The sequence below is a fragment of the Urocitellus parryii genome, chromosome 5 (assembly GCF_045843805.1).
Source record: "Urocitellus parryii isolate mUroPar1 chromosome 5, mUroPar1.hap1, whole genome shotgun sequence".
In the NCBI taxonomy this organism is placed as follows: Eukaryota; Metazoa; Chordata; class Mammalia; order Rodentia; family Sciuridae; genus Urocitellus; species Urocitellus parryii.
In genome coordinates, this window is record NC_135535.1 from 206362460 (window position 1) to 206382739 (window position 20280).

General features: G+C 49.4%; 1 protein-coding gene across 2 annotated transcripts in view; it reads left to right on the forward strand.

The window, feature by feature from the left end:
- Positions 1 to 20280, forward strand: part of Dock1 (dedicator of cytokinesis 1) — a 441986-nt gene that overhangs the window by 40915 nt on the left and 380791 nt on the right. For both annotated transcript variants that reach the window (XM_026384205.2, XM_026384206.2), the window contains exons 2-6: positions 2130 to 2213; positions 7378 to 7418; positions 10403 to 10458; positions 14227 to 14323; positions 16517 to 16665. In XM_026384205.2, the coding sequence (XP_026239990.1) occupies positions 2130 to 2213; positions 7378 to 7418; positions 10403 to 10458; positions 14227 to 14323; positions 16517 to 16665 (427 nt within the window). The remainder of the gene's footprint in view (positions 1 to 2129; positions 2214 to 7377; positions 7419 to 10402; positions 10459 to 14226; positions 14324 to 16516; positions 16666 to 20280) is intronic.

Sequence of the window (20280 nt, forward strand, 5' to 3'; positions counted from 1 at the left end):
GATTAGCATTTCCATTGCAAGATCCTGAACTCATCCCACCTGCAGTGTCTCCTTGCGCACATCAGGGACATCCTCACAGATTCTGGGAATTCGATGGGGACATCTTTAGAGGACGTTATTCTGTCTGCCACCCTCTTGTCAATGCCTCTTACATTGTAGTCTCTTGGTTCACCCTTATATCTGGGCATTTAGTTGTTAACTTGAACACAGGCCAGGGCTGCTCAGCCAGTGCCTCTGCCCTGACCCTGCGGTGAGACCTGGGGCCACATGCACACCCCTCTGGGGCTCTTTTCTTCTCCACTTACAAAATCATGGATCTTGAGGCTCATTTCGTAGCTGAACTTGTGGTTTCTGAATCTGTGTGTGAGATTCCACTGTCCACTTCTGGGCTAGGGATGGGATGGGCATTTGAATGTGAACGGCTCAGGAAGGGATGATGTGTGAGCTTCTCAGAGGCCCACGTCCAAATGGATTTACGCTTGACCTTCTCATTTTATCTTACTTTATTATTTTTCACATTTGCTTTCCCCTCACCTGTAGCAGAATACAAGTTGGTAGGCATGCTGGTAGGGGTGGTGGGCGTGTTATGGTTCCTGTGGGTTAAGAACATGGTTATGTTGAACCAGGGAGTCAGCATATGCTCTGGGCTTCCTTTACCTGGCACGGTTATTTCCTGTTAAAGAGTCACCGTAAAATGCTAAATAAACTTAATAACTACTAATAACCATCTCTGTCAGTTGAGGACACTTACATTTTATGAATTTGGGGGAAAGATAGGAAACTACCTGAGAAAAATGGATTTTTTATACATATATGATTTTTTTTGAGAGTTTTAAAGAATTTTTATGACCGTGTGAAAGTGTCCTTGTCTTGACTTTTAAAAAAGGACTCTGGAAGCTAAAAAAGTCCTTATAGCAGGAAAAACAAAATACCTACAAATACAAGAACCATCACCATTAGTGAAGTATTTTCCGTGCCCCATTGTACCCTTTAAAATGCAAAATGCACCCACAATTCTGAGGTGGGTGTCATGGTCCTTATTTAACAGACTGAGAAACTGGAGACAGATGGGAGTCACATGCAGGCGGCCCCCCAGGTGTTCAGAGGTAGGGGGTCTCCTGCTCAAGTTGTCGGTCTCTAGAGACTGTGAACGTGGGGCTCCCGGAGGCTGCATAGCATGCAAGTCTAGCCTGCCTCTGCAGCCCAGGGCAGCTCAGTTCCTTAGGCCACCCCCTGGAGGCTGCGCGGGTCCTGTCCTCAGAGGTGGAGGCATGCAAGATTGAAAGTCTTGTAAAAATAAGTCTTTTAGTTGGGGAGACTGGTGCATACAGATCAAGATACGAAGGGGTGAAGTGGGGTGGGTGCTGGGGCTGCTCAGAGGAGCAGAGTGGAAAGAGCCAGCAAATTCAGGGCCTGGTATTGTGGACGAGGTGCACCCTGTGGGCCAGGGAGGGCTGTGCTGGTGCACACAGGGCTGCAGGCTGGCCCCTCCAGGGAAGCGGGCTTGGAAGGGAGGTGAGGGAGGTGCTAGGAGATGACCTGGCGTATTCCTCAGGAATAAAAGGGAGTGAAGTCCTGATACCAGATTTTACTCAGGGCACCCTTGAGAGCATCATGCCAAGTGACAGAAGTCGGACGCACCGGGCAGATGCTGCGGGGTTCCACTTGTGAGCTGTCAGATTCTTGGGGACCCAAAGTAGATTGGAGGTCGCAGGTTGGGAGGGAGAATGGGGCTTCTGTTGAATGGACGTGGGGTTTCTGTTTGGAGAGACGGAAGCGTTTTGGAAACAGGTTGGGGAGACGGTTGTACGACATCGTGAATGTACTTAATGTCACTGGATCGTACACTTAGCAGTGGTTCAAGTGGCAAGTTTTGCATCATATTACACTTGGCGCCATTAAAAATAAGTGATCCTGGTCGTCTGGTGGGGTGGGAGTTAGGAACGTCTCCACACCAGGGCCTTGGCTTTTGTGCCAGGAGGAAGAGGCCACTTTGTGGGTGTCAGAGAGGATGAGGCGAAGACTGACTGTGATTCAATTTGACAAGCAAACAGCATTAAAAACAAGCACAGATAACCAAGGGTAGTCGACCCCTCCTCCATTAACACATTTCCCCCTTTTCTCCACAGCGTTTTACAACTACGACGCCAGAGGAGCAGATGAGCTTTCTTTGCAGATTGGAGACACGGTGCACATCTTGGAGACCTATGAAGGTGTGTCATTTTGCTGTCTTTTCTCCTGTGGTTTTGGACAGTTGAATACTTTTTCAGTCCCTATGACCAAAAATGTACATCATCACATTCTGTTTTTGTGATTCTTTTTTATAGATGGCTGCTGTTGGGGGTAAAGGTATTGGGGCAGCTCTCCTTTTTAAAATAAGATCAACCTAAAACTAAAAATCCCCATTTTTAACATCTAAAAAAACCCCCATTGGCACCTCAGTTTGCAAGTGGATGTAAATCTTGGCTGTTCATAACCGACCACTTGATTAAAAAAAAAAATAGCTCTAAGATATTTCAGTGTTTGGTCTGTTGCTTTGATGTGTTGGTGTGAACTGTGAGGTTTTTAATGCTATCACTATTTCTCATTCTCTTTCCTTTTTCTTTTTATCTATGACTCCCACCTTCTCAGGGGTGAGCAGATTGTCACAGCTCTGTGGGATGCAGTCCTGTGAGCAGTCGTTACAGTCACTCACTAAAGACCCTGTTGGTCATAGTGTCTTTCCGGTGTCCTTGTTAATTTTCAGGCCGTTGGTTTTCATATTTAGTGTTTTGCAAATTATTTGAGCAGACCATCTTTCATTTTATGCTGTGCTTATCATCGAATAGAAGGGAAGAGATGATGGGCTGGCCGTTTTCTTTATTTTTCTGCAGTGCTGGGCTTGGAACCCAGGGCTTCACACATACTAGGCGAACAGAAGCTCTCCGGCTGAGTCCCACCCCCAGCCCTGGGCTTGGTTTTTTTAACCACTGCTGCAATCTGGATGTTAAGATTGTGTTTTCGTGTTGTTGGGTTCATTTTCTGCTTGAAGGGGTGATTCCCATACAGCATGCGAATAAAAAGAACTGATTAAGATGGATCATTTAAATAACCAAATTGCTTTTAGACCAGCTTTAGCTAAACCTTTCCAAATGGGAGAGGGAATCGTAGACATCCCATAGCAATCAACAAATTGAACATCCAGCTCAGTCTTCACAATCCACTTTGCACAAGAATGAGCTGTGCTAGTCTTGTGTGTACCAGGTGAGCCGTGCCTGGCTCGGGTGTCCTTGGGGACACCTCTGAGACACACAGATGCATTAAAATAGGCATGGCTGTGGCTGTCTCTCTTTTCCCTTTCTGATGAGTGCTGACTTAAAACTTATTCTGTTTGCACGTCTTACCCTGAAAGTCCTATCTCAATTTTTTTTTTTGTGTGTGTGTTAGTGGTGTATGGCTGGGAACAGTTGTAGCTCTGCAAAACAGAGCTGTTCCTTAAGTGAATCGGTAGTTGTGAGGGGCACTGGCTGCTGGTTTCCAATGTTTGACAGCTGACAGTTGGATTTCCTTATCTATTCTCGGTACATATTGCCCGTGGCTTAGAGGAAACAGAGAAATTAAGTAGAGGTTAAGGATCAACCCTTTCATCTCAGACTGAAGGGAAAGGCTCTGATATCTTCTTTATTTTTGCCGCTGGTCAGTTGAACTTGAATCGTGGGTAATAAACACTGGGCTGTGACATCATTCCTGAATAGTTAACCATTTCCTGCAGGGCCCCGGATGTAGGGACTTCAGTGTCTTGTTCCTTGCTTAGGAACAAGAATGCACTCTTTAAACAGGGCCCTCCTTAGACGTCAGCCGTCCTTGGGATGCACTTCCAGGTCATCTGACAGTGAGTGGCCTTTGGCTCTTTGGCCGACACCGCGGCTCTTCACGGAGCCTTCCTCTCGGGCTGGACCAGCCCTCTAAAACATTTCAGTCCTCATAGACTCTGACATGAAGTGGATTTCCCTCCCTTGACAGCTAACGGCTTGGTTTTGATCAGAGAGATCCATTTAGGGAATTAGATGCAAATTTGAGCAACTTGGTGACATCGTCAAATAGAAGTGGACTGGTTATTTCCATTGTTTTCCTCGTGTTCTGTCTAGGATTCATGGTCCGTCTGAGAGCTTGTTCTCCCAGCCCCCACTTTTACTCTAAGGAAAGTTTTCTGCCTTTCTCTGTGGTCCCTTGGGGGTGGGCCGGGCTTGTTCCCAGGATGTAGCTTCAGATGACTCCCCCACAGGGACTTGCTTTCCTGGGTCACTCTTTATTAAATAAGGTTCTGAGAACACGTTTGCCTTCAGGTGGGGGTGAATTGCTCTTTCTCAGGCTCCTCCAGGCCTGGAGCCCAGAGCACAGAAAAGATATCTGCCAGGCCCCTGTGGAGGGGGAGGGGCTTGCGGCCCTTTGCTGCAGGCTCCTGCCCTGAAGCAGCATCCAGAGACCACCTGATGCCAGGTCAAGTGACTCTGGTGTGGCCATGACAGTTCTGCTGTCTGCTGGTTTCCATGAGGGTCCCCAGGGGCTGAATGCCTTACCTGGGGGAAGCTGCAGGCATCACTTGTAAAGATCAGGAAACGGTCCTTTTGGTTCAGCCACAACATTAAAATTTTAAAAGTGTTAATGACTATTATATTTTATTAAAATGACCTGCTGTTTTCCTGTGCTGGACGGTGGCCTCCCTGAGTCCAGGGACTGTGTTTTGCCCAGGTTGGCCTGTCTCTTGGGCGATGACCCGTTGCTTGCCTTGGTGGAGGCTGCTGCGAGCCCCGTGAGTTCTGCTAGCTGAGACTCTCCTACCCCAGCCTCCTCCCTGCTTTGCGAGCAGGAGGTCACAGTGTCCCATTCCCTCCCCTCATTCTCCAGGTGACCTTCTCTCCCTGTCGGACTGACTGCTGCTTGCAGGCTGGTTTGTGGTTTGGCCCCTGCCTGTCTGAGGGGCTTTCTGGATATGAGCTGACGGAGGACAGGGGTTGGGTCCATTGTTTCTGCGTCTGTGCACCGAGGAAACTTCCGACACATAGTTCCGTAACATGAGGGAATAATGCTTCAAAGACCTGGGGAAGCGAACTGCAGGTCTGCACTTTGCTTAGGAAGCCCGTTTAAAAGGAAACTTAGCATCTGTTGACATTGAGTGACGTAAGATCCCTCCTTGTCCTCACGGTGTGCTCCCCCTGCCCCTCCAAGAACAATCCTGCTCTGTTTGGAGGGGTCTTGTTTCCCCGAGTCCTCACCCTATCGGGGTTGTGTTGAGGGTAGATGAACGTAGCCTCAGCTCTCATTCTGACTCTAGAAGGGGCTCCCCTCCTCCCAGTGCCGCTGCAGCTGCTTTGCCAACGCCCTCCCAGTCGTGGGTGCTCAGATGGCCGCTCTGCCAGCCGCCCTGGGTCCTGCGCCGCGAACACACCTGTCTGTCCTTCGGATGTCTTTGGGCTGTGTTTCCTGAGGTGGTTGCTGGTCTCCTGCCGTGGGGACCCTCCCTTTAGGTGCACTGGGCCTGCTGCTCCCTTGCTGGCTGCGTTGTTCTTACCGCTCTTGATAACTGTGGAGCAGTGCTTTTTAAAAGAGCTTTTGATTCATCTTTTTAAAATTTTTAATTCTTTTGGTACCACAATGTGAACCCAGGGGCACTCAGCCACTGAGCCACATCGCCAGCCCTTTTTATTTTGAGACAGGGTCTTGTTAAGTTGCTTAGGGCCTCGCTAAGTTGCTGAAGCTGGCCTTGAATTTGTGATCCTCCTGTCTCGGCCTCCTGAGCTGCTGGGATTATAGACATGCATCACCATACCTGGCTTAAGTTGTCCTTTCTTGTTAGTGAGTTTGAGCATCTCTCAAATGCCTAAGTCTTTAGGCTTCTTCTTTATGCATTGTTTCTACAATTTGCTCTGATCTTTATTTGGTTGCTGCTTTCTTCTTTCCTCTGTGAAATTTCCTCATCCTTATTAATCCTTTGTCAGTTTCAGAAAACAATGGACATATTAGTGTTGAAATGCAGGAAGGACATAATAGCAGGATAAAGGACAGTCCTCCAAATTGAGCAAATGCACTTTGAACAGCTCGTTAGGTTCACCTTCTCTCCTCCTGCACTTTGCTGTCTGTGGACACCGTCACCGGAGGCACTGACTCGGGGCTGGAGTATCTGAAACCTCTGGACTCCACTGTGGTATCAGGAGGCAACCCTTCAGATGCACGCCTGATGCCTGGACACTTACTATCTGCAGTGCCCCCTGCTCATGCTGGGGGTTCCTGTCTTTTCTTAATGTTTTGCTTATCTTAATACCATCACGTTTTGGTTCCCAAACCGCCTTCCCCCCTGGTTGTTAAAATTGCTTCTTTTTGAGATGGGGCAGAGGGTAATTGCTGCTGCGTTTGCCTGTTCCCAGATCTGTCTGGGCTTCTTTCTCATGCCTGGACGTCCTTGGTATCTAGGGTTTGGCTTTTTGATAATGTATACAACTCCGGCGTTTGGTGAATCCCTGTGAATTTACCCAGCTTACACATTTTCCAAGTATTCTCTGCCACTCTCCAAAGAGGTCCTTTGCCTCCTGTGGGGCAGGGTTGGGTCTGTCTCTGAGCTTTGGGTTTGCTTTCCAGAGGTAAGTTTGCCTGGAGGGACTGCAGAATGTTTGGGAAGGAAAACACCCATCTGACGTCAGGGATGGTACAGTGGTCAGGAGACGGGTTCCTGGCCGTGGACCCCTGTCATTTGCAGGGACACACTCCTTCACAGAGTCTGCCGGGAGGCGCTGGGTGGGGTCAGGTCTGTCTGCTGGTGAAGTGACTCTTTCAGTGTTTGACATAAATAGGGAGTCCTTCCCTTGTTTACTTTCTCGCCCGACATGGAGGAAAGGGAAATTGAGTCCAGGCCACCCCCAGGGGGTAGGTGGGCCTCTGCTGGACCACACTTCCTGCTGCCGACAGTCTGGCCACAGAAGCGCTTTGTGAGATCATGGCTGCCCCAGGGCACGGCTCCTCCCGTGGAGAGGGAGGAAGTTGGTTCTCAATAGGTTTTCTGTGCAGTGCAGCTCTTGATGATCTGAGGGTGCTGGTATGTGCACTTGGAGAGACCCTGATTCAAGGCAGACAGTGGGGAGAAGGGTCAGTGCATACATAAGGAGCCTACTAGGGACTTGTGGCTGAAAGGACAGCTTCCTCTTGGAACTGGGCTCCTTAGCTTCAGCTTGCTGCCCAGGGCAAGGTGAGGCAAGTGGATGAAGGTCTGGCCTGCCTACGTGGACTTCAGGGCCGTAGGGTGTCGAATTCTGTGCTGATGGCCCTCAGGGAGGTGTCCAACCCTGAGGCTGCTGCTGGCCCTGTGGGTCCTCCTGTTACTAACACTTCGTTCTGTCTGTGCAGGGTGGTACCGAGGCTACACCTTGAGGAAGAAGTCCAAGAAGGTAAGTCCTTCTCGTTATACGTAGTGCTCGGTGTGGGAGGAAATCAATTCCATCTCATCTGGGCCTGGGTCGTACTTGCATGTCTTCTTTTCTGAATTTAAAAAATACATGGATGGAAAGGTGGGCTACCTTGAGTGCTTTCCTCCTGGGCAGCCTGTTGTCCTCAGGTAGTGGGAACCCTCTTGTCCTGGTGAGGTTGTTCTCCTGCGTCGGCAGCGCAGGCCAGGGAACGAGCTGAGAGAGCAACTTCAGAGCGACACAGGCTGCCAGCAGCTTCCGGCCTCACTTCAGCCTCGACCAGGGAGCAGCTTGCGAGGCTCAGGCTTGCCTTTCCTCTTGCACTGGGTGATTTGTATACCACTCAGGTTGAGTAATAAAAAAATGCTTTTTAGGGCTGTTTGCTTGCCCGAGTCTCTGAATATCTGAAACTAAAACATGTAATTAGACCTCAGATCACTCCCAGCCACAATTCCGTGGCTTTAGCATTCTTAGCTTTGCAAAACCTAATTACGGCTCTTCGGTTTGACTCTGATGTCGTGATTCTGAAGCACCGTCCATTCGAGGCTGTACTTAGGCGCCCATGCTAACTTGTATGTTTTAAGGTCTAATTACATCGGATGGATGGTTTGGGCCCTTCTTGGAGTTGGCCTCTCTCATCTCCGTCTTGGCCTGGGCTTTCTTTCCACTGTGGTCCTGAGCCTTTAGACAGGCTTTGGAAGTTCTGCTCTGCCTTCCCCAGAGGCCTGAGCCAGGCCACGCTGACCACATCTGAAGCTGCTCATCCTCTCACACCACAGTTACTTGGGAGGGGTGCAGGTTGGTCCCTAGGGCAGCCTTCTCTGGCCTTCCATGTTTAGGTTCTAACAGAGAGTCACTCGAAGGAGTACTGGTCAGCTGAACCTCCAAATCGGAAGGACCTCTGCACTCGGCCCTGCCGGGTGCAGACTGGGCTGTAAGTGTCCTGAGCCCCGGAGTTGGGAACAGACAGATTTCAACCCTGCGGTAGAAGACTCTTCAAGGACGTTCTCTTTCCCATCGATTTCTCTTGTGTTTTGGTGGAGGAGTACTCTTGCAGAGGAAACCCTGAGTTTCTTCTGGAGCACCGCAGTTGAAGATGGTGGTAATGAAGACCTGAGGATTGGGGACTGACCCCTGCCCTCCTCGCCCGCACCAAGGACGAAGCTGCAGCCTCCTGTGCAGCCCAGGGGCTCTTTGTTTTCCTTGGTGCTCGTGTGGCACTTGGCTTTTGGGATCACCTCCCCCGGTTTCGGGGCTCTCCCACTCCCCGGTGCCTCCTGGACCCCAGTCCTCCTGCACCAGAGCCCTCATTGGCAGAGGAGGAAGTGGAAGCTTGCAGAGCTTTAGTTTTGCCTCATTCCCAGAAGCAGGGGAGGGACGTGGCCCTGAGAAACCTTGACTCTCAGTGTGCTGCAGGCCCATCCCGAGTGCCCGAGACCAAGTGCTCATTTTCAACCCCTAGGTGTGCCCAGCCTCATCTGGATGTTGCCCTTCCTCTGGCCTCACTGCTGGGTGGGTTTGCTGAGACCGAGGGCATCTCTGCCTGTGCACTGCCAGGGCTGGGGGTGGCTCCTTTGCTTTTGTACCCTCATTTGAACACATTGGCATCATGGAAAGATGCCCCTTTGACCATGCTGGAACTTAGCGGTGTCTGGGATACCTGGGACCTGGCTGGCTCAAGCTGTGTTGGGTCTCTTGGTCCTTCATGTGGCTGGTCTCTGATTTCCTGCCTGAATCTTTTATTCTTGTGATAACATTTCCTTATATTCAGCCCAGCCACTGTCCCTGTAGGCAGGAGGAGCAGGGAACCCTGGTCAGCCCTTTCTGTGCCCCATGCCCTTCTGATCAAAATTGCCAGCCTGGTTTTGGATCTAGTGTCGATTCTTTGGGGGCAGATGCAGGGAGGACCCAGTGAGAAGCTCCCGTTCCTGCTACAGAACACTGACTGGGCTTCTGCTCTGTGCTCCAGGTCTCACGCAGGAAGTGCTTGCTGGCTTGTGCTGCCCGAGACCCCAGCCCCGTGGCCCCCTTGCACATCTTCCCTGTGCTCACCTCTGCTCCGCTTCAGCAAGGGTCAGGGAGAGGACCACAGCTCTTGATAAAGCTCCTCCTGGCACTTCTCAGACTGTGTCTGACACCAGTGTCCTGTTAAGAAATCACCTCCCTGGGGCCCAGTCCTGTGGGTTGTGTGTGTGTTGCACTGTGGAGATGGAGCGTGGTGTACAGCATGAGCTAGCATGCTCCCCTGGCTGCTGTGCATATGGGACCATGTTCATTCCCCTTTATTTTACCACTGGTTCCTCTGTTTGGAGATTTTTGAGAAAGTTCCATTGTGTGTAGAGCAGGGGTCAGTGCATAAGTGGCAAGCCATGATATAAACCAACTTCTGATGACGATCTTATTATTATTATTTATTTTTTTTAAAGAGAGAGTGAGAGAGGAGAGAGAGAGAGAGAGAGAAAGAATTTTTAATATTTATTTTTTAGTTCTCGGCGGACACAACATCTTTGTTGGTATGTGGTGCTGAGGATCGAACCCGGGCCGCACGCATGCCAGGCGAGCGCGCTACCGCTTGAGCCACATCCCCAGCCCCAATCTTATTATTTTGAAAGGGGGAAATCTCCCTCAACCATCATCACTAGCTGGCCTTTGACTTGCCTGTGGCAAGATCAACAGCGGAAAAGGAGCAACTGAAGGAGAAATGAGAAGTGAAATTTTTCCTTTGCAAACACATTGTCTCTGTTTTCTTCTAAGACATCTGCGGACTCTTTGAAATACAAGCTGATTGCGTTGCTGTTTTTCACACTTTGTGTTCTCTCCGATGTGTTGTATGTCAGGCTTAGCATAAGACTTGCAAAATTAATAGTGACCCAGCTATCCGGACCCCCACCTTTGCAGGGCTGTTGTTTGATTTGCGTGCACTGTTCATGTTGGTAATGAAAACTTTTTTTTTTTTTCCCTCAAAGGGTATATTTCCTGCTTCATATATTCATCTTAAAGAAGCAATAGTTGAAGGAAAAGGGTGAGTTTGTTCTCGATGTTTAAATGAAGAATTGCAATTACTTGTGGTGCAGCTGCTGAACAGTCAGCTGGGTAGCACTCGGGGGTAAGACCACCTGTATGATTGACGTCAGTAATTCAGGAGTTGAGGGGTCAGAAAGGGAATCCGTGATTTAGAGTGCAGTACCATGTTGCTTTGAGCCTTCAGAGTCTGAGGTCACCAGCACAACTGCAGGCCTTCTCCTTGAACCTGGGTCTCCGCTTCCCTGTGAGCTACCCATTCGGCAGACTCCACAGCCCTGCCCCCTCCCACTCAGCTCGGAGTCCATTTTTTCTGGAAGGGTTGGCATGCTGTAATACAAATGGAGTTTAGGGGGTAGCAACAGTTGTTAAATTGGGACACGTATGAATTTGCATTTCATCTCATTATGATCTGTGCTTCCTGGAGGTCATCACACTGATGCATACGGTCATTAACGGGACATTTGTGGAGCAGGAACCCATTCAGCAGGAATGGCAAATGAACAGCCAGGTGTGAATTCGGAAGAAGGAGCATTAAAATGTTTTCTTTTTTGGTCTCTGCTACATCTTCACACTCAGTTAAATATGTAAATTATAAAATTACTAATCATATGATTACTGCATAATGACATCTCTCTGGCTGATTACAAAATTGCCTTTCCAAGCACTGTACTTTTAACATATGAAATGGCTGTTCGGGTTCTCTAGTTCCATGATGCATAATTAGAATGAAGAAAATAATTTAGAGGCATGAATGGTGATGACCTGCAATAGGGAGAGTTTTTTTTTCTTTTTAAGAGATAAAATGTTTTGTATGCAAAGTTCTAAGGGGAAGAAAAAGAAAGTTTTGAAATTGTTGTATCCTCTTACAGAAATAACTGAATAATGTGGGCATCTAATGTACTTTATACCTGTGCTGAATCCTTGTCAGCTTGATAGATTAATATTTTTTCAAAGCATTCTGATGCCTATAAAGGAATCTACGTGACAGGTAATTTTGAATCACTCTAATCAAGTGATCAGTCATTGCCTTGATTCTCACTGAGGGGAGCCACGCCCTCCAGGCAGGCAGGGACACAGTGTTCCTCCTGTCCTGGGTCTCCTGGTCTCAAGTGCTCTAGTGGGTCAGCAGATGGAGATGTGAGATGCGTGGTGTGCAGACCATTGTCCTGCTGGTGCTTTGCTTCTGGACGCTCCACGCTCCTGACCTGCTGGGCTGTCCACCTGCTCCCTCTGCAGAGGGCCTGGTGTCCACGGGCTCGACGGGATGGTGCCTCCTCTCCTCCTGAAGCTGCAGACATCCACCCTCCCTTCTGTGTTGCCTCCTCCTTCCTGGTGCGGGCCTCGCTCTCCACTACTGCCCGCTGCTGCTGCTGCTGCCTCTGTGCTGTCCAGTTTCAGGCTCCCACCCCTCTGCAGGCTCTTCTCTGAGGATCTCTGTGGTTGGTGTCTCTTTCTGGCACAGTCCCCACTGGTTCTCTCTCTTACACGATCTCTCTCTCGCTTGGGCTCTCTCTTCTCTCAGGACATGGCCTTCTTCTGCTTTTGGACATCCCAGATGACTGACATGTGCCTGCTGGCACCAATTCTTTTTTGTCCCCATAAAAAAGCACTTCCTGCTGTCCTGTCGTGGTGACCTGTGTGCCCTCATTTCCGGGCCTGGGGTCACTCTGGCGTTGGACACTGTGGCCACCACTCCACGTAACGCCCCGGGGTGGTGCTGATGGCCTCCTGGCCCCTTTCTGCAGTTCCCCTGACTGCTCCCAGGGCTGCTCCCCCTTTCTTCCCTGCCCGCACTGTCCGGTGCTGTCCTTGGCCTTCTGGGACTTCTCTGTTGCTCCTTGCTTGTGACCTGGCCTCTTGTCCTCACACCTGGCCCCTCAGGCTCAGCTGGGGACCTCCATGCCTGACCTTTCTCTTGATATCTTGCTTTTGTGTAAGAACAAGTGACAAGAAGAATCACCACCATTGGCTGAGCATCTGCTCTGCCTCATCCATTTTTAAAAATATTTTCCATTTTGAATTGACTAATAAAAGTTGCTTCCAGTTATGATGTACAACGTGATGTTTTGAAATATGTATTTGTGATGTCATGGCTAAGTCGGGCGATTAACATGCACTACCTCCTGTTCTTGTTTATTTGTGGTGAGAAGACCTTGGATCTGCTCCCTGGGTCATTTTCCGGTGTAGGAAGTGTCCTTGCTGACTTTCCACCCGAAGCCCGTGGCCTTTTGCCAGCCCCTCCCACCGTCCACTCCTGGTGGGCCATTCACTCTCACCGGTGCTCTGCCTTGACCTCTCCTCTGTCTGACCACGCCTACAGGCAGCCTCACTGGGGTTGGGCATTCTGTCCTGTAGGGGTCCTGCTCCCTGGCGGGCACAGCAAGACCAAGGGCACTAGTGTCAGCTGGCACGTTCTCCGAGGGGACATCAGGTGTATGGAAAGGGAGGAAGGAAGCAGGGACCAGAACGGAGACAGGGACCTGGTGCATGGATCGACGCCCTGGCCACAAGGACTTGGTCTGTGTGACTGAGTGCCAGGCTTCCAGTCGTGTGAGAAGAGCCCCCAGACTCGGGCAGCCCAGACGTTGCCAGTGTGTGCCCAGTGGGACAGACGGCACCCTCCCCTGCAGGCCATGCAAATGACGCTGTAGACCCTTGAGAACCACATACGTATCAACCTCCCTGGGGCCTTGGTGACAGGCTCAGTGGGGTTGTCTTGGCAGTCACATCTCAGTGGATGCTGGTGGTGTCCTGTCATGGGAGGTCCTCAGCTGCAGTGTCGTGTGGTGGGGGGTGGCCTGGCACACAGCTCCTCCTCATGCATTAGGTCTGGGTCTCCCCATGAGGACAGTATTCCTTTGGGACTCACTGTCCCTTGCTTTGGAAGACCCCCCCCCCCACTAATAAGCCATTGCATGCTGAACCCCAGTCATGAGCCAAGTTAAGTCTCTCCACAGGCCTGGGCCCATGTGATCAAGGACACGGGGGACCTATGGTAGTGCCCTGAACCTTCCCCCTGACTGGCTTCTGGTCTGTTCAGGATACACAGAGTGCTCCTGGGCCCTGGTACCCTAATATACAAGCCATAGCTTCAGCCCTACCCAGTCCCAGCCTGTGAACGTAGTGCCAGCTCTGAGAACTGCCCAGAAAATGAAGGCTGCTTTGATTGCCAAAAAGAAGATGCAGACGTGGACAGAGTTAGAAATAAGCCAAGGGCTATCTTTCAGGGTGGAGGGAAAAGGTAAAAGGCTTGTCAGGCTTGGGACTGGATGGAGTACCCAAGGACACGTGAACGCTGTGACCTGGCTCACACTTCAGCAAGGACAACCGCTTCCTGCATGTCACTCGAGTTTTATGCATGATGGAAATGTGAAACCACCTTAACCCAAACCGCGTGCCAGGGCCACGTGGACGGGTGGTAATTTACCGCTTCTCTAAGGTAGATGGGGCCATGCTCTGAGTGTGCGCTCCACTTCCAGACCCCCACATTCTGAAGGCTTTTAATGGAGATCCTTCTCATTCTTCATCTTGCTTTGACGTGCAGGTGGATGGCTGACGTGCAGGAAAATACATGGACACTCTCAGGCTCTGTGCACACCATGCTTAACGTTCTTGGGTATATTTATGTGTGTGAACAGGCTTGCTGGTAGATTGTCTTTCTCTTTGTTTAAATCTTGAACTTGGGCCTGGACTGGGACTTTGTCAGGTACAGCGGACAGTGGTTGATGAACCTTGGAATCAGCCTCTTTTCCTTCTTTCATCCCAGGCAACATGAGACGGTCATCCCGGGTGACCTCCCGCTCATTCAGGAGGTCACCACGACGCTTCGCGAGTGGTCTACCATCTGGAGGCAGCTCTATGTGGTGAGAAGACGTGACATTAAACTTAAAAACCAAGAGAGGGTGTTTCTGGACCTTTCTGCATCCTGAGAACCTCAGGGACAGGATCTGACATAGAGAGGGCAGAGATAGCCTCCTGCCCCCTGATCTGACTGCTGTTGGGGGCCGTGTGCCCTTTGACCTGCACACTTGGGGAGCAGTGGGAGGCTATCAAGCGAGGGGCCGTGGACTCCCCCTGCCTCCTGTGCAAAGGGGATGTGGTTGCTCTCCGGCCCTCGGACCAGGCAATCTGCGTTTATGTTACCTCCGAGTTTTGGTTTTGATCAAGAAAACTGAAGTCTACTTTGAGACTGAAATAGGTGCCTTTTGATGGATGTCATAGAGGGTGACTTTAGGTGGTGCCTCTTATCGGTTAAGATCTGTCATATTTTTGTGGTGGGGAGTGTTTTCTAGTCTATCTTGCTGTGCAGTTGTCCAGTTGTGCTGATCACAGGAGAAGTCTTATTAATGCAGAGGTTGGAGTTCTGGCATCTACATTTCATATTCCCTCAGGGCATTTCTTTGCACACAGATTCATATTTGCAGAAGGTTGGCTTTTGTTAAGCCTGTATTTCTATTCAGAGTGTTGATTTCTCATATGCTAATGTTATTACCACCAAGCAAGCGCTCTGGGAGGAAGTCAGTGCGTTAATTTCTCGGGAACATAGAAAACTTCCTAAAGTCCCACAGCTGCTCCTTGGGCAGCTTGTTGTTCTTGATTATACAGTGGTTTCCTATAAATGCACTGTAATAAGCAGTTGCAGTAATTGTTCATCAAATGTACTCAAAAACCTAAAAGCGTAAAAGTTAGCCATGAATGTTTTGTGTAAATCTGAAGCAATTTCATAGTCGGTGTTTCATGTTCAACTTAGCAATTTTTAAAAAAAATATGGCAACAAAATAAACAGGAGTCAATGCTGACTCGTGCGTGAGTGGACTCGGTTCTAGCTGCCCCAGAGTGGGCATTGCTGACCATCACCTTGGTTTCCTTTCACATTTCTAGAGTTTACCTCTGGTGGACTCGCATGGTTCAGTTTGTGCAAAGTGAAGCAAAAGATGCTTATACTATTTTTATAAGGGTTTTCTCTCTGTGGTTGTAGACAAGTCAGCAAAGTATTAAGGATTTTAGAGAGTTGATAGGACAAGGAGAACTAGTCAGAGGGAAGGGAACACAGTTTTACAATAAACTTGGAATTTTGACTATTTAGTTTTCATTTAAGAAATTAAAATTAGATAATGTGAAGAATAGCTCATGAGATGTAAGATAGCTCATTAGGTGTCCGGTGGGTGGGAGGTGGGGCCCTTAGAGCCTCTGAGACAGCAGGTTAGGTTCTAGAATCAGCAGGGTTAGTGGTTCAGATAAATGAAGACCTATTTTAAAACACAGCTATGTCCATATTTTAGTTTTTCAAAGGGACCATGGGGATTAAAATATTAAATTAGGTCCCACCAAGACTTCTTTCCATCGAAAGAACCACTGGGTCATTTTTCCTGTGGGTAATCCCTAAGCCCCTTGATGAATTGTAATCCTGAAATTGCAAATGCTCCTTTTTTTTGGTACCATTAATCCTCGCAGAATATATAGAAAGTGGTAAAAAGCATGAATTTTGTGTCTTATTTGCATTTTCCTTTGGGCATAAGTGCTCTGAGAGCTTGTGAATGAGATTTGGTGTCTTCCAGAAGCTCCTGTATGTGTGTGCAGGGCACCAGGGGGCCAGTGCGGCTCAGCTGATGGACAGGCCTGGGGGTCCAGTTCCTCAGGGTGCTGGGAAGGGCCCAGGGTGCAGGGCATTCCGAAGAGTATGCACTACTCAGCGGAAGTGTGGAGCTGTAGGTCCAGGGTCATTCAGAGGGAGCTTTCTGCCTCACCCATCCACTGCCCCTGGTAGAGGCTCGAGGTCATTGTCCAGTTCCTGCTGGCTAGCCTCGACCCAGTGGTACCTACTCAGGAATGTTGGGTGAAATCTTGGGGCTTGTGCATTCCTTCTTATTTTTTAACATTTAATTTCTATGGGGATCAAATTCTATATGATGTGTTCCATTTCATGCTAAAAACACTTTTTAATTTAACATTAATAGATCCCATGTTGTATTTGAAAAAATTTCCATTGAATATGATCTCCAGAATGTTATTTTGTACCCAGAATGCTATGGTTCACCTTATTTTTTCCCATGTAGCAAGATAACAGGGAGATGTTCCGCAGCGTTCGGCACATGATCTATGACCTTATTGAGTGGCGATCACAGATTCTTTCTGGAACTCTGCCCCAGGATGAGCTCAAAGAACTGAAGAAGAAAGTCACCGCCAAAATTGATTATGGAAACAGGTTTGTTTGTTTGAAAGATGATTTCATGCTTAAATTACCCAATATAATAGCATAACCATAAGCCTTGAGAACACCAAAATTACATTTTATCATGAAGCAAAATTTCTAACATCCGAATCATGGCATGGTTTTCATTTAGAAAAGAATGAAGTATTTTCTATTAGATTCTGAAAGTCAGAAGTGTGCTGAGTCATCCTTGAGAGTGTTCTCTCCATCCCCCACTGGAGGGGCAAAGGAGCCCAGAAGCCTGTCACTGTTCTGGCGAGACCCACAGTGATTTCTCCAACATGCAAGTTTTACTCTTGGCTTGGTATCTGACTTTGTGTCCAGAAGTGAGGGGACCTCGTGCAATAAGAAGCACCCTGTGTCCTTCGGTTCTGAGGGCAGGGATGGACATTAGGGTGCCTTGTTCCCTGGGTAAGCATGCCCGCTTTCACAAACAGAAATGAGACCCTGCCGGGTTTGAATTCAGGTGAACACAGATAATTGCTTCTTTTACAGAGGGGTCTTGTGGGAGCTCCGTCTGTGCCAGGTGTACTTGAATGGCTTTAGCAGTGACTGCTCAGGACCCTCAGAGAGCATGTGCTGGTGGTAGCAAGAGTCCTCAGCTGCTGCCAGGTGCAGGGCTGCTGGGATCCTAATTCTCAAGGTCTGTAAGCAGAATGAGGCCGTGTCCTTTCCCACCTGATGACTATTTTGTGGTTTACGTAATGTCAAAGCTACAGAAAGTCTTTAAAATGCTCTGGTCACCTGGTTCCCAAGTGCTTTTCCTATCCGCATTACTTGGAGAGGTTCTGAACAGAGAATCCCGGGACCTGTTCCTTAAGATTCTGTTTTCTGATGTCTGCGTTATTGTCTGAGTGTGTCTGATGTGTGTCTGAGTGTGCACTATGTCTGTGGCTGTAGTGCCTGTGTGTCCATTTGTGTGTCCTTGGCTCTGTGTCTGAGTGTACATGGGCCGTGACCTTTATCGCATTCTCAAATGGCTCCCAGAACCCCTTTCTACTGGGATTAAAGAAAAAAAAGTCAAAACATCTAAGTGATGAATGAAAAAGGCACAGAACACGCAGCGCTGTTAGATGCACCCATCTTAGATTCCAGCACCAATGCGTGGGGCTAGGAAGATCGAGCAGGGCACTGGGCGCTGGAGGAATCATGGAGCAGCCTGGTGGCCCTGGTGGCAAGAACCTCTCTTATTATATGTCCTATCAACGTAGTAAATTACAGTTGGAAATATTTTCTTTCTTAACTAGCTGGTTCCACGACACAACACATTCAGGTAGCTTCCTGCAGCTAAATTAAGCCGGTGGTCTCTGAACAGAAGTTCAAAATATAATACTCCAATAGAAAACGAGATCAAAGCTCCAAAAGTTTGCTTTATTAAGCAGGTGATCTTAAAATGGGTTTCACTGTGACCACATGTCATATTCTATACCCAGAAGTCTCTGGCCTCCTGGGAAAAAAGATAAACAAAGGTGAAACACCTTCTTCTGTAACATTTCTAACCCCAATCCTGTGTCTTGCTCCTAATGAGGCTCTAAGAAACTTTTCACACTTGAAGTAGGAATTCCTAGAAACAAAATTGGGTGATAGTTGAGATTTCACAGGAAGGTCTGGTCTGCCGAGAGCTCCTCTCACTTGGCTGGCAGGAGGCTCACCCTCCCCTGCTCTCACTGCTACATTGTCATGTGCAAAACAAAGGGGTGGGCCAAGCCAGACACCCTCCCGCTGTGGTCAGCAGGTCCCCTCCACTTTCACCCTCCTCCTCAAGACCGCCTGGGTCTCTGCAGCCCGTCTCTAAGGGTCGGGTCACCTTGCCATGGTGAGATGCACCTTCTAACAGAGACTCACTCTGCATTCAGAACCAGGTGTGCATGGCTTGCTGAGAACAGGTGTCGGATGGTGGGGTGTGGCAGCCCACATCACGTGACTGCTTCTGGGTGGCATTCTGAAAGAGCAGGGGCTCTGCCAGGAGGGGGCTCTGGTGCCGAGTCCCAGCTGTGGCTCCTCTAGGTGCTTGCTGTGGGACAGGGTAATAATTTCCCAGAGCCCCCGTCTCCTCTGAGGTGGGTCTGGCCTGGTCTTCTGGCAGGGCAGGACTTAGGTGAGGACCACATGGCAGGATATGCTCAGCAGGCTGGCCCAGGGCCTGAGCCTCATGCCCTCACGCCCTCATGCCCTTCTCCGGGGGCCTAATTCTGGGGCTGGGCCTGCAGAAGCCGGGGCTGTGTAGCTGCACTAGCAGGAGAAATGTCCTTGCTTGCATAGCCCTGACTGGGTGCACACGGCTGACCCCACCCATTCAAATCGGCATTGACTCTGCCTACACCAGCACTGACCCCACCCACTCTCACCAGCCTTGACTCTGTCCACACCAGTACTGACCCCACCCATACAAGAGCTGACCCCACCCACTCACCAGCCTTGACCCCACCCATACCAGCCCACTCATACCAGCACTGACTCTGCACACCTTCACTAGCACTGACTCCACCCACACAGTACTGACCTGCCCATGGTAGCACTGACCCCTGTATTGACCCCTGCCCACACCAGCAAGGACTCCTAGTTGGCAGGGTCAGAGCTAGGGTGAATAGTCGTGTTTGGGAGGGAGGGGCTTTGCCTCACTAGTGAAACATTAAAAAGAGCCATCAGGCCTAACAAGGCTTTTAAAAAATGTCTGTTTGTTCCTTGCAACTAGTAAGGCTGATTTTCTGCTGTGCAAAAACTTGTGATGACGGTTTATTTTAAAAGCCTGCTGACCCTCATGCCACTGTCAGGCCCAGTAGGTCCTGTTTACCCATCAGTAGAATTTTCTCAATGGATAGGAAAAGGAAAAAAAACGAGGCCTTTGCAGTTGGCTTCCAAATGGTGCCGTGGCCCAGCCTGACACTAAAATTGAGCACCTGTGACCTGTGGGCAGGCTGTCCTCAGCTTTAAGGCCTGTGACCTCCAGAGAAGCCCCGCGTGAGCTTGTCTGTGGAGCGATTGCTGGCGGATCAGCTTCCCTTTTAAACCTGTGACCCATCGAGCTGCTTTCTGACTGCAGCCTTTCCTTCTCTCAGAGGCTCTCCTTGCTTTGTCGTGGGGCCTACAGAAAGAACTTGCTCCCTAGACCTGTCAAAGGAGGACTAAATGCCATCTGCAGAGCTCGAGCGAGACAGCCATGGCTGCTTTCCTGCCCCAAGACTCGCTCGTCTCATGGCGAGGAACGCTAGGACACACCACCCGGGCACAGCTCTTTTGATTTCTTTTGTGCTGTACAATTGCCTTTGTTTATTCTTTAAGGTAAAATCTTTGGTAACGATCACCTAACGGTTTCATTGGATTTGAGGAATCAGAGCAAATGTTGCCAAAAAACATCTCCAGGTAGAGGGGACAGATTTATTAGCCAGATGTTGCTTGTGTTTTAAGTTGGCCACGATGTTTGCCATCTGGCCAGGAGTTGGTTCATGTTCTTGTGGATAACATCCATATGTTCCCCGTTCCAACCATCCTCTGAGAATCTCCCGACGGCTTCATGTAGGGATCAGACCTGACTCTAGGCAGGAGGAAGGTGTGCCACCACCCTGGCTGGGAGTACATGGTGTGGTGGGTGTGTCTCTGCCCTACTTT